Raw genomic sequence first — 14,133 nt, 5'->3', positions numbered from 1 at the left:
TTTCTCTGCCCTCCAACTGAAAAATGAAGCTTAAAAATAAATAAAACTAGGGGGCCAGGCTAATCTTCCACCTGTCAGTGTTGGTATTCCAAATGGAGCTCCCAATCCAGCTCCCTACTTATGGCCTGGGAAAAGCAGCAGAGCAGGGCCAAAACCCTGTAGACCCTGTACCCACATGTGAGAGCCAGAGGAAGTTCCTGGTTCCTGGCTCTGCTCTGGCTGTTATGACCATGTGGTAAGTCAGACATGATGGAAGATCTTTCTCTGTGTCCTTCCTTCTCTCCTTAAATCTGTCTTTCCAGTAAGAAAAGCAGATGCCTCAAGGCCTTGGGATCCTGAACCCACATGGAGACCCAGATCAGCCGCTGCAGCCATATGGAGAGTGCGACAGCACATGGAAGACCTCTTCCTCTGTCTCTCCTTCTCTCTGTAGAAAAATCTGCCTTTCAAACAAAAGCAAATAGATCTGTTTTTTAAAAAGAAATTAATAGCATTAGATATCAAGGTTTACCTACAATTTTAAGTTACTCTTATTTCTTCCTCAGGAGCTCATCAAAAAGATTATTTTTTTGCAAAAAAAAAAAAAAAAAAAGACTAAACTATCAACAGTGTGGTTATTTGAGCAGCTCCCATCTCCATTAGACTGAAAATTCAATAAAGGTTAAAGCAGTGTCTATTTTTGACTATCATTTTAGTTCCCAGAACACAGCAAACTGTTTACCAAAGAGGCAATAAATATTTAATGGATGATTTTGTAGTTAACATTCATTAGACAACTTGCAGTACTGGAAGATCTCCCTCTCTCGCCTCTCCGCCCCCTCAACTCTGACTTTCCAAGTAAAATAAATAAAGTCTTTCAAAAAAGTTCCAGCCACTATAATCAAGAAGTAATGACTACATTGGAGTATTATCATTTCATAATCACGAATAAATTAACAGAGACACTGAGTGAAAATTGCTGATAATTTAAAAACCAGACCGAGTCTCCTGATAGAGGAACAACACTATCTAGGACATGGACCCCACCACAAAATACTGCCCAGGACAGAGCCTCCCCACAGCCACACTGGGATCCAGCCTCACTGTCCAACTAACACTTCACGTACACGTAAATGAAAAACAAACATGTTACTCATCACAGCAACAAAATCCAGGTTGCATATTCATGATGAAAATAAAAAGAAAAGCAAAGGAGTATTTACCACAAAAGCAATAACACTAGGAAAACAGAACGATCTAAATATAAAGATGGCTTAAAATTTTTAACTCCTCTACTAATACAGGGATAAAAATACTGTAAATGTGCCAATATTTATCTATTAAGTTCAAAGTCATACTTAGACCATATCTCTAAGAAACACATATGGGTCAAATATTTGTAGTGTGGCATGTAAGGCATTTTTGTTTTGAGTTTTTATTTATTTGAAAGGGAGAGAGAAGGAAAAAAACACAGGGAGGGAGGGAGGAGAAAGGGAGGAGGGAGGGAGGAGTGGGAGGAGAGGAGGAGGGAGGGAGGAGTGGCAGGAGAGGAGGAGGGAGGGAGGAGTGGCAGGAGAGGAGGAGGGAGGGAGGAGTGGGAGGAGAGGAGGAGTGGGAGGAGGAGGAAGAGGAAAGGTGGAGGGGAGGAGAGGAGAGGAGGAGGAGGGTTGAGAGGAGCCGGAGGAGAAAGGGAAGAGGGAGGGAGGAGGAGGCGGAGGGAGGAGAGGAGTGGGAGGCTTAGCAGAACATTAAATCTGCTAGTTCACTCACTGCCCCAACACCCACCGGCAACAGTCAGGGCCAGGCCAGGCTGAAGCCAGGAGCAGGAACCCAACTACCTGATCTATCGTTCGCTGCTTTCAGAGAATACATTAGCAACAAGTCAGAACCAAGAGCCAGGAACTCAGATCCAGGCACAATAATATGGGATGCACGCAGTTCCAGATAATCCACTGAAGTTGATTATAGGGATAGCCTATGATCTATTAATTTCACTGCAAGCTAGATCACTAAAAGTGTGAACATATGTTCCCAATATGAAAGACTATTCCCAGCAGCACCCTTCACAATAACGAAAAACCAGAAACAACCCAACTGTCCATTAAACATGTTACGCACATAATGTAGCATATCACTACAACAGAATATTATTCAACCATAATAAGGAAAGAACGTGTAGATACTTAATTCTGCATGAATGAATGTGGAAATCATCATAGATGAAACATGTCATACACGATACGATCACATTTATAGAAATATCCAAAACAAGGAAATCTACAGAGACAGAAAGTAGAGCAATAGTTGACAGGAACTGGGGTCCCAGAGGACTGGGGAGTAACTGCTAAATGCTTCAGAGCTTTTTTGAGGTTGGGGAGCAGAGTGTGACAAAAAATATGTAGTCATGATGGCTGTACAAATCTGTGGATATATTAAAACACTGAATAAAATTAATAATGAAAATGAGTATTAACTTTGATCAGTTCTCCCAACAATTTAAACGTTTCATCCACAGAGGTCTGCATGTCTTTTACTAAAACATAACAATCCTATGAAGACCAGGGCAATGATCTGAATCACTTTCCTGACTGACTCTGTTCACTGTGGCTCTGCTGCCCCAGAGCCACCTACCAGTGCCAACTCATGGAATGATTAACTAGAAACAACAAGGAATCTACTACTATGAAAACTAATGTAAAGCTAAACCTGAAATATTTATTATAATCCTTCTTTCAACTAAGATAGCATGGCATATAATTTGCCACAAAAATGTTAGTTTTAACTACACATATCAATCTCTATTCCTTGGCTACAAAAAACAAAGTTGCAGGAAGACTGAAGTGCATGCAACTCATAAGAAAAGCAATGATAATGAGCTTTTTCATGACATAAACATCAATATGGTCATTTTTTTTAACGCTCTGAATGGTTTTCTACAGCAATGCATCAAATTCTCAGAACATTTAAAGTGCTAATCATGTGCTATCTTATTCATGATTCTTGGCCAAAAATGTTTGCAGGCTTTTAAGCTTGAGAAAACAAAACAGACCCATAAATTCCCTAGTGCATACCCGGAAAAGTGAAACCAGGAATATTAACAGCACTTCACATTCCAGGTAATGTGTGAAGGACCGAGGGACAACTTTAGGATGCTTATTGCAGAAAGGATGGTTTCTGGAGACAGGCCGACTGATGTAACGCCTATTAACAAAACTGAGTGTGTATGCATCCTTCAGAGTGCTTAAATGCATTTACTACAATTCCACTACATAATCAGAAAATGAGGGCAGGAAACAACATACTGGTGATCAGCCAGTTACTTATAAAAAGAATCTTTTTAAACCTTGTGGAATACTTGCTGCCATATACTGATTTAACTAACAATTACATGTACTGCAGATGTGAATATATTACTCAGGAACATTAAGAAACATACTGTATCAAAGTTCATAAAAAATGGGCCCAGTGCCGTGACCTAGCAACTAAACTCCTTGCCCTGAACGCGCCAGGATCCCATATGGGTGCTGATTCTAATCCTGGCAGCCCTGCTTCCCATCCAGCTCCCTGCTTGTGGCCTGGGAAAGCAGTCGAGGACGGCCCAAACCTTTGGGACCCTGCACCCATGTGGGAGACCTGGCGGAGGTTCTAGGCTCCAGGCTTCGGATCGGCGCAGCACTGGCCGTTGCGGTTACTTGGGGAGTGAATCATCAGAGGTAAGATTTTCCTCTCTGTCTCTCTTCCTCTATGTATATCTGACTTTCCAATAGTAACAAATAAATTTTTTTAAAAGTTCATAAAAAATAGCTACATTATTACTGTGAAAGGCATAGAACTTCTGGCACACAAAATCAACTCTTGTGAATAATTAAGCATTTACAGAAAAAGGAAATAAACGTATACAAGCTAGGATGCTTACCTGAACCACCCAGGGACTATTGGCAAAGGCCATGATATCTCTCTCTTCCCAAAAAAAGGCAGAATCTGATCTTTTTATCATTTCAAACTTGCTAAGAAGCTTCATGGCATAAACCTTCTGTGATGCTTTATGACGAACCTGTTGGGTTTTTAAAACACAAGATCGTTAATACTGTAACTTTTGTGAGATATACATTATACTTAAGCACAGAACCAACTCATCTCAACCAAAGCAAAATTCACGACATCCCATTCATTCCCTTGTGCAAATTCACAAAGTAAAGGCACCAATTCAGCAAGGCAGCCAGATTTCCCCTTCCCATCAGAGCGGGCAGCCCTCTCTGAGGGACAGTTTCTCACTTCCGGGTAACATCAGCCCTGTCAGTATTCAACAGTTGGGTCCCTGTCACTCACATTAAAAGTTGGCCATGTGGGCCCGGCGGCGTGGCCTAGCGGCTAAAGTCCTCGCCTTGAAAGCCCCGGGATCCCACATGCGCGCCGGTTCTAATCCTGGCAGCTCCACTTCGCGCATGCACTAAGCTGGGAGCGAACTCATTCGCAACAACAAGGCATCATACAGGTTCCACTGAAACAGGCCCAGGTATCCCCAAACCTGACGCCAGCGGGTCAAGAACTCAAGCAGTGGCACATCAGATGCCATTTTGTACAGTGTGGCAAAGAGTTTGAGACTGCAGGGACAACAGTGAGCTGCATATGCACTGAGCTGGGAGTGAATTCACTGAGCTCAGTGCACTGCACTCATCCCTCAGGGAAAAATAATACCGACTTTGGTATCTTACGACTCAAAATAGGTCCATGTGGCTCTCAGATCTAACGGCCAACAGATTCTGGCAAGGTCAGCACCACCAACAACCTAGCTCTTTAGGATACCTGGTGTCTCCCTAATCCTGGGAACTGAGCGGACTGAAAGTGGAAGAAACATTGTAGAGACAACAGTGCAACCACAGTAGGGGATCACACCAGTAGCCATGAGCTGGAGCTATGAAGACCATGGTGGAAGGTTAATGTAAGAGCCCAGATCTGAAACTGCTTGGAGGGAGTGGCCCAAGTGACTGCAAACAAAGAGCCGAGTACCAACCACAGTAAGTAAAATCAAATTGTAGACCTGTGGGTGACACAGCTTAGAAACCTATCCTAAGAAGAAGAATCTGATAACCAGAAGTACAATGACCAAGAGCAAAAGAGACAAAGGCAAAATGAACATTACTGAAGGCTCCCCTGCAAAGGAGCAAAAGTCTTTGCCAACCTCAGAGTTAACTGAGGAAGACATAGAGAAAGTGGGGGATACGGAATTCAAACACTTGTTATAAAGCTTCTTATCAACAATGAGAAACATATACAGGAGTTCAAGCAATATGTCACACAGGAAATAGAAATGCTAAAACAAAATCAAGGGCCCGGCGGCGTAGCCTAGCAGCTAAAGTCCTCACCTTGAATGAGCCGGGATCCCATATGGATGCCAATTCTGATCCCAGCAGCTCCACTTCCCATCCAGCTCCCTGCTTGTGTAGAGGATGGCCCAGAGCATTGGGACCCTGCACCCGCATGGGAGACCCAGAAGAGGCTCCAGATTCCCAGCTTCAGATCAGCGCAGCACCGGCCATTGCGCTCACTTGGGGAGTGAATCATAGGATGGAAGACCTTCCTCTCTGTCTCTCCTCTTCTCTGTATATCTGACTTTGCAACAAAAATAAATACATCTTTAAAAAAAAATCAAGCCAAATAACTGGGAATGAAGGGCGCAATAGAGCAAAGTAAAAATTCAGTGACAAGTCTCAATAATAAAATGAATGAGGCAGAAGACAGAATCTCAGAATTGGAAGATATTGCCTGCCACAATGGGGAAACAACCAAAAAGCTGAAAGCAGAGCTAGGTCAAGGTTTAAAAAGTATTCGAAAATTAAGAGACACTATTACAAGGTCAAAAATAAGAATTATGTGAGTTCCAGAAGGTACAGAAAGAAAAGTTGGGTTTAAAAATGTATTCAGTGAAATAATAAAGGAAAATAATCTGGAGAAAGAAATGGGAAACAACATCCAGGAGAGACACAAAACTCACAACAGGGTTAACCAAAAGAAATCTTCACCACAACACATGATAATCAAGCTCTCTTCAATGGAACATAAGGAAAAGATCCTAAAATGTGTATGTGAGGGCCCGGCACGTGGCCTAGCAGCTAAAATCCTCGCCTTGAATGAGCCGGGATCCCATATGGATGCCAATTCTGATCCCAGCAGCTCCACTTCCCATCCAGCTCCCTGCTTGTGGCCTGGGAAAGCAGTTGAGGACGGCCCAGAGCTTTGGGACCCTGCACCCACGTGGGAGACCCGGAGGAGGTTCCAGGTTCCCGGCTTCGGATCAGCGCAGCACCGGCCGTTGTGGCTCACTTAGGGAGTAATCATCAGACGGAAGATCTACCTCTCTGTCTCCCATCCTCCTCCCTGTTCATCTGCCTTCCCAATAAAATAAATCTTTCAAAAAAAAAAAAAAAAGATGTTCTCCAACAGATAAAAGGAACAGCATCCACCAAAACCAAAGGCAAATGTGAAGAACATTCCAGTAAAATAACAACAGAAGACAAATAAACAACCCATTGCTAAATGACAGGACCAAATTACCACCCATTCATATTAACCATAATTGTAAATGATTAAACTCATCAATCAAATGTCACAGATTAGTAGAGTGGATCAAAAACACAAAGCCATCTATTTGTTGCACACAGGAGAGAACATCTCACCAACAAAGATCAGCAGAAACAATCTCATGGATTTTGATGTCTTTGTTTTTAAATTTCTTCAACACTTTTGTTCTCATTAAATTCTTTGCTGACTCATAGATCCTACAGTAGCATCATTTTCTTCAAGAAGGTTCTTGAATTTCTTTTTCATTTCTTCAGCAACACATCAGTCATTCAGTAGCATGTTATTTAACTTCATGGCGTTGTAAATTTCATCTTTTTCCTCTTAGTGTTAATTTTGTTTTGTGGCTTTTCATTTAAAGGGATGTACAGTGACTGTGTAACGGAGACTATCATATCCAGTGGCATGCTGTTTAACTTCATGGCATCATAAATTTGTTTTTCTTCCTGTTGCCGATTTTGCTGTGGCTTTTCACTTGGGGGGATTTATAGTGACTGTGTAGTGGAGATTTGACATGTCCAGATGTGAGGATATGGTGCAGTGTGCATCTCTACTTCTGGATCGAGGATGAACTCCCAGTGTAATAGTTGGATGTGACTTGATTATGGGATGCCTGACTCTGTGCTATTGTCCATGCCCGCAATGATAGACTTATGACTGTCTATGAGGAACTATGTTGTTGTAACGATATGGGAGAACTCAGTGGGGGGGATTAGAGAAATCCCAGGGGCTAAGGAACTGTACCATAAAATGATAATACTAATAAAAACGAAAAAAAGAGTACCATCAGCTATCATAATTTTAAGTTATTCTTATTTCTTCCTAGGAACCTCATCATAAAGATTATCAACAGTATAGTTATACAAGCAGCTCCCATCTCCATTAGACTGAAAATTCCATAAAAGTTAAAGCAGTGTCTATTTTTGACTACCATTTTAGTTCCCAGAACACAGCAAACTGTTTACCAAAGAGGTAACAAATACTTAATGGATGATTATAATAGTTAACATTTATTAGATAACTTGCAGTAATGACAATTGCTAACATTCGAACTTCACCCCTGTATTTATTTCTCCCAGTCTTTCCTGCAGCTTCATGTTCCCAGCTGTTCTGGTTAAAATAATAATAACATTTTTTTAAAAACTTTAGCAACTCTTCTCTCAATCAACTCATAAAATTTATGAGCAAATCACATAATTTCTACTTTCAGTTTCTGAATTCAGCCATTTCTAACTATCTCTACTTGTCGCACTCTGATCTCCCATCCTTCATTCCAATAGCCAGTGAGAGCTTCCCAAACTTCAACCTGTCACTCGCCTCTGTCCAGTCTTGATATCTCTAAGACACAGATCATCCCACAGGCTTCCCACATGTTTGATCTGCTGTCACTCCGACTTGGAACTACTTCCTCAGGCCGGGCTCAATCCCGCTCTTCCTTCAAATTCCTGCCCACATGCTGCCTTCTAAGCCCCCTCTGACCAAGCTACCGAACTGCCAACATGCTCTCGGTCCCATTATTTATTCCTCATTTTTGCTTCACTCCATTTAATGTTGTTTTATGTATTTACTGCCTATTTCCTATTTGGGAATGTGGAGTTAGCAAAACTAGGCAATATTCTAACTTGGTTTGTTCTCCAATCTATCCCTGGTGCTAAGCACAGAGCAATAAAACAATCACCAAACAGCTGATGAATGAGTTAATATCTACAAAATATCTTCCCTTTGAAACTGGACAATACCATGAATTTGTAGTTTTCAGATTCAACAAATGACATTTTCAGTTATCCTTTCAAAGTATTACCTACATCTGGCACCAAGGATAAAAGAATGCCCATGTCCACCCCAGAGGAAGAAGGGAGATTCATACCTTACACATCAAATTCTCTATGAAATGCAGTAAAATCTCATAGGAATCATGAAAATGCTGCTCCTCTTTGATAGGGAAAGTGTCTCCCCCCCCACCACTAGCCAGGTGAGAAATTTCATGTGTTGAACTGAAACACTAGCAAATCATCAACAGAATTCTTAACATGCACACTAAATACAAATACTTACCACTCAGAACAGCTAGCCCTCCAAATGCAAATAATCACCCAAAACACAAAGCACGTGACACCACAGTTTTGGGGCTTTGTATATAAGTAGCACAATATTAAAATACTTGATTGTGTTATAGAATGTTCCTTCTATGCCTATCTCGCTTGAGGTTTTCAGCATGAAATGGTGTTGGGTTTTTGTCAAATGCCTTCTCTGCAATACTGAGAAAGTCATATGGTTTTTACTTCTCAATTTGTTGATATCGTGTATCACATTTATTGATTTGAGAATGCTGAACCATCCCTGCATGCCTGGGATGAATCCCACCTGGTCCGGGTAAATGATTTACCTGATGTGCTGTTGGATCCTGCCGGCTAGGATTTTGTTGAGGATTCTTGTGTCTATGTTCACCAAGGATATCAGCCTGTAGTGCTCTTTTTCTGTCATGTCTCTATCTGGCTTTGGTATTAAGATGATACTGGCTTCATAGAAAGAGTTTGGAAGGATTGCCTCCCTTTCTATTGTTTAGAAAATCTTGTGAAGAACTGGGGTACGTTCCTCTTGAAACATTTGGTAGAATTCAGCAGTGAAGCCGTCTGGTCCAGGACTTCTCTTGGTTGAAGGGGCTTTAATTATCAATTCAATCTCAGTCCATGTTAAAGGTCTATACAGACTGTTAATTGCTTCTTGATTCAATTTTGGAGGATTGTATGTGTCCAAAAAACTATCTGTCTCTTCTAGGTCTTCTGATCTGTTCATATACAGTTGCTTGTAATTTTTAATAACAGTTCCTAATAATTCTCTGTATGTCCGAGGTATCTGTTGTTTTATTTCTTTCTCATCTCTGATGCTACTGATGTGTATCTTCTCCCTCCTTTATTTGATGAGCTGGGCTAGCGGGGAGTCTATCTTATTGATTTTATCAAAGAACAAGCTCTTTGATTCTTTGGTCTTATGTACTGTATATCTAGACCATGGGATGCTAGACTGACATCGGTACCAGCAATGTTCGGGCACACTTAAATAACAGACTGAAGGACTTACGACTGTTTATGAGGGACGATACTATTACCAAAACATGGGGAAAATCAGTTGGGGGTGGGAAATCTGGTGGGGGAACAGTGGGGAAATCACAGACCGCATGGAATTACATCATAAAATTCAAAGTAAAGAAAAAAAGACTTTGGAAAAGAGAAACTCACCAAATTAAACTATAATTGTTCATAAGCTCTGCTTGAAATCAAAATTCCAACCAGCACAGAACAAGGGAGTGCCTAAGCAAAGTACAGAGTCCATCTGAGAGACCAAGATCAGAATTGAGATAAGCAAGACAGTTGGATCATGCTGAGTAGGAAACTACAAAGTAGGAGCTGTGGTAGAAGTCCCTACAAGTCACCCACGAACTCTGTGAAAGCTGTGCTATCAAGAAAAAGGAACCCAGGTTTAACAGACAACTGCAATGGTGTTGACAGCATAAGAAACATTAGAGGTAAACCAGTACTAGAAGGGCATTATACTTCCAGTCACCCAAAACAGGAGAGGTCTCAATAATTTCCCAGGCATCTAGTTGAATCATTTTAGAACAAAGACCCCTGCTGTAAAGCAAAGTCTACTGCTCCAGCATTGCCATGCAGAGCCTACAACCAAGTCCTGAAAGATCGGGGGAGTAGAGTTTAAAGGTATAATTCTGCCAAGGTAAAAAGGACTTGGGAAAAACTGATCTTTCTGCACATTTACAGTTGCAAAGTGTGTGTGTGTGTGTGTGTGTGTGTGTGTGTGTGTATACACATATGAAAGCTGACAAGAAAATAACTGAAAATGTATTAAAATCAAAATCCACACACTTCAAAGAAAAATGACAAAATCCAGGGTCTCTATTGTACATCACAAAAGTCAGTGCGTAACTTAAACATTACTTACACAGGCAACAGGGAAAATACAACTCAAACCCAGAAAAAAAAATTTTTTTGACAGATACTGATGTTAAAAGATGTTGGAGGTAGTTAACACAAACATTAAAATAGCTCATATAGGGCCCGGCGGCGTGGCCTAGCGGCTAAAAGCCCTCGTCTTGAAAGCTCCGGGATCCCATATGGGCGCCGGTTCTAATCCCAGCAGCTCCACTTCCCATCCAGATCCCTGCTTGTGGCCTGGGAAAGCAGTTGAGGACGGCCCAATGCATTGGGACCCTGCACCCGCGTGGGAAACCCGGAAGAGGTTCCTGGTTCCCAGCTTCGGATCAGCGCGCTTCGGCCCGTTGTGGCTCACTTGGGGAGCGAATCATCGGATGGAAGATCTTCCTCTCTGTCTCTCCTCCTCTGTGTATATCTGGCTGTAATAAAATGAATAAATCTTTAAAAAAAAAAAATAGCTCCTATAAACACACTCAAAGAACTAAAGAAAAATACAATCTTTTTTTTTTTTAAAGAAAAATATAATTTTAATGAATAAACTGAAGAAAGAATCAACTAAGAATAGAAACCATGAAAACAAAATTGGAGATGCTGGAGAATATATTACTAAAATGAAGAATTTATAGGAAGACTTAACAGAGAATGAAGACAGACTGCAAGTAAGTGTGCTAAAGTCCCCACCTTACATGTGCTGGGATTCCATATGAGCACTGGTTCCTGTCCCAGCAGCCCCACTTCCCATGCAGCTCCCTGCTGGTGGCCTGGGAAAGCAGGGGGGGGAAGGCCCAAAATTTTGGGACTCCGCACCCATGTGGGAGAACCAGAAGAGGGAGTGACTCAGCAGATGGAAGATCTTCCTCTGTCTCTCCTCCTCTCTGTAAATCTGCCTTTTTCCAATAAAAATAAAAATAATCTTAAAAAAGGACTAAGGTGCCAAAATGAAATGAACAGAGAGTTAAAGGGCTCCAAGACTATTTTACTCATTTAAATCATGTATAATTGGACTAAGCATTACAATTAATACATAAAAATCACCAAAGCTGATTAAGAACCAAAATCAGATCAGATTAGGCTGAAAATAAAAATATGCAAAAAGATACATTACACTAATGGCAAGGAAAAGTAAGCTGGCATAGCAATGTGTCAATAAATTGAAAGTAAAGAGTACTGCAATATACATGGAAGCTGATGTATATAGAAGATAACTCATAAGGAAGTTATAAAAATTCTAAATATATAACAAATGACTCTGAAAACTCAGGAAGCAAAACTGATAGAACACACACAAATTTCAGCTGAGGTTTTTAAACATTTCTTTTATTTCAAATTATGTATTACAATTATGTACTGATAATTCTATATGTATGTTCAATGTATGACAATCAAATCAGGTTGGCCAGCATTTCCATCTTTTATATAACAAGTATTAAAAAAAAAACAGTTTAAGTTTAAATTAAGGTTTTTTTTAAGATTTATTTATTTTTTATTACAAAGTCAGATATACACAGAGGAGAAGAGAGAGAGAGGAAGATCTTCCATCCGATGATTCGCTCCCCAAGTGAGCCGCAACGGCCGGTGCTGCGCCGATCCGAAGCCGGGAGCCAGGAACCTCTTTCGGGTCTCCCACGCGGGTGCAGGGTCCCAAAGCTTTGGGCCGTCCTCGACTGCTTTCCGAGGCCACAAGCAGGGAGCTGGACGGGAAGTGGAGCTGCCGGGATCAGAACCGGCTCACTTGGGGAGTGAATCATCGGATGGAAGATCTTCCTCTCTGTCTCTCCTTCTCTCTATATCCGGTTTTCCAATAATAATAAATAAATCTTTTTTAAAAAAAGATTAAGTACTTAACCAAGCTTAAAATAGTTTACAAATTATTGGTAATACGTTGCATCGCCTATTTTTAAATGTATTGAAATCTGAGGGATTCTGATACACGTAACTATACAAAAGGAATCCTAAATGCAAGGAAACAAGTAAATGACAAGCAAAATCACAGTTGCTGTAGCTTTGACACATAGCTGAGCTGTCAGGAGTGCCCTGCTGCTCAGTATCGTAACGGCACTGGGATGTCACATGAAGCCAGAATTGTGGTATGGACCTCAGGGGATAAGTGATCCTATGCTTAAAACTAGAAACCCATTCCACCACAGATACATTTTTACTTTGCGTTGAATTAGTATATCATCCCAATGGTCAGGCATGTCAGTTAGTTTTTAAAAAGTTAACAATACAATCGAAAAACAAACCCTAAGGTATTGAAATCTCTCCTAATATATTTTTGTCACCTTTGAATCTCTACTTAAGAAAAAAATCAACTTGGAACATTTTCTAACTTCACTTGGGAAGACAATTCACACAATCCTGGGAGCCCATTAATTCATGCAACTTTTTTTTAAATGGCCGATTGCACAGTTACAAGAATAATTAAAGAATCTTGCCATAGCGCCCAGCATGGTAGCCTACCAGCTAAAGTCCTCCCCTTGAATGCACCGGGATCCCATATGGGCATCGGTTCTAATTCCGACGGCCCCACTTCCCATCCAGATCCCTGCCTGTACCCTGGGAAAGCAGTCAAGTCAAGCCCAAAGCTTTGGGATCCTGCATCCGTGTGGGAAACCCAGAAGAAGCTCTGGGATCCTGGTTTCGGATCAGCGTAGCACCAGCCATTGCACTCACTTGGGGAGTGAATCATCGGACGGAAGATCTTCCTCTCTCTCTCTCCTCCTCTCTGTATATCTGACTTTGCAATAAAAATAAAACAAATCTTATATTTAAAAAAGAATCCTGCTATAAGGTACAGCTAAACACAGATGTTAGAAGCTATCTGGTAGAAAAATTCAGTATTTAAATATTTAAACCAGCAATGTTTACATGTGATAACTAAGTGAAAAACAAACAATCCCAGAAGGAAAATGCTATTCATTCAAATAAACAGAAAGTTACACAATACAGTCACAAGATGATTCCAGAGTACAGAAAAAACGTTGACCGATTTCAGCTTGGGTGACACAGCACTGCCTCCTGCCCCTCATCACCACCCTCAGCCATGCTTCCACAGCACTGACAACAACCTCACACACCAGCTGAGTATGTGTTTGTGTCACAAACTTCTTCAGGAACACAACATGCATTGCCATTTGTGAGGCTGTACAGTGGCGGGTACAATGCTAAATTGCTCAATTAAAGAGATTCAACAGAATCATATTTGTATATAATACCTACAAACTCTGAAAAAGGAATGAACATTTTGGCTAGTTGCTCTAGGTCATCATAATGCTTGTATTTTTTTTTTTTTTTGATTTATTAATTTTTATTGGAAATCAGATTTACAGAGAGGAGGAGACAGAGAAACATCTTTCATTCACTGGGTCACTCTCCAAATGACCGCCAGATGCCACAGCTGAGCTGATCTGATGTCAGGGGCCAGGAGCTTCCTCCAGTGCTCCCACACCGGTGCAGGGTCCCAAGGCTTTGGGCCGTCCTCAACTGCTTTCCCAGGCCACAAGCAGGGAGCTGGATGGGAAGCAGGGCTGCCGGGACATGAACTGGAGCTCATATGGGATGCTAGCACTTGCAGACAGACAAATAGGCAGCTGAGTCATTGCACTGGTCCCAACACCTGAATTAT

At 41.2% G+C, this 14,133-nt stretch overlaps 1 protein-coding gene across 1 annotated transcript in view; it reads right to left on the bottom strand.

Moving 5' to 3' along the window:
- Positions 1 to 14,133, bottom strand: part of ROCK2 (Rho associated coiled-coil containing protein kinase 2) — a 154,122-nt gene that overhangs the window by 64,377 nt on the left and 75,612 nt on the right. Inside the window, exon 4 of the mRNA XM_012926232.2 lies at positions 3,896 to 4,033. Coding sequence (XP_012781686.2) covers positions 3,896 to 4,033 — 138 coding nt within the window. The remainder of the gene's footprint in view (positions 1 to 3,895; positions 4,034 to 14,133) is intronic.

The sequence above is a fragment of the Ochotona princeps genome, chromosome 8, assembly GCF_030435755.1.
Source record: "Ochotona princeps isolate mOchPri1 chromosome 8, mOchPri1.hap1, whole genome shotgun sequence".
NCBI classification, from domain to species: Eukaryota; Metazoa; Chordata; class Mammalia; order Lagomorpha; family Ochotonidae; genus Ochotona; species Ochotona princeps.
This window is presented reverse-complemented; position numbering and strand designations above follow the sequence as displayed.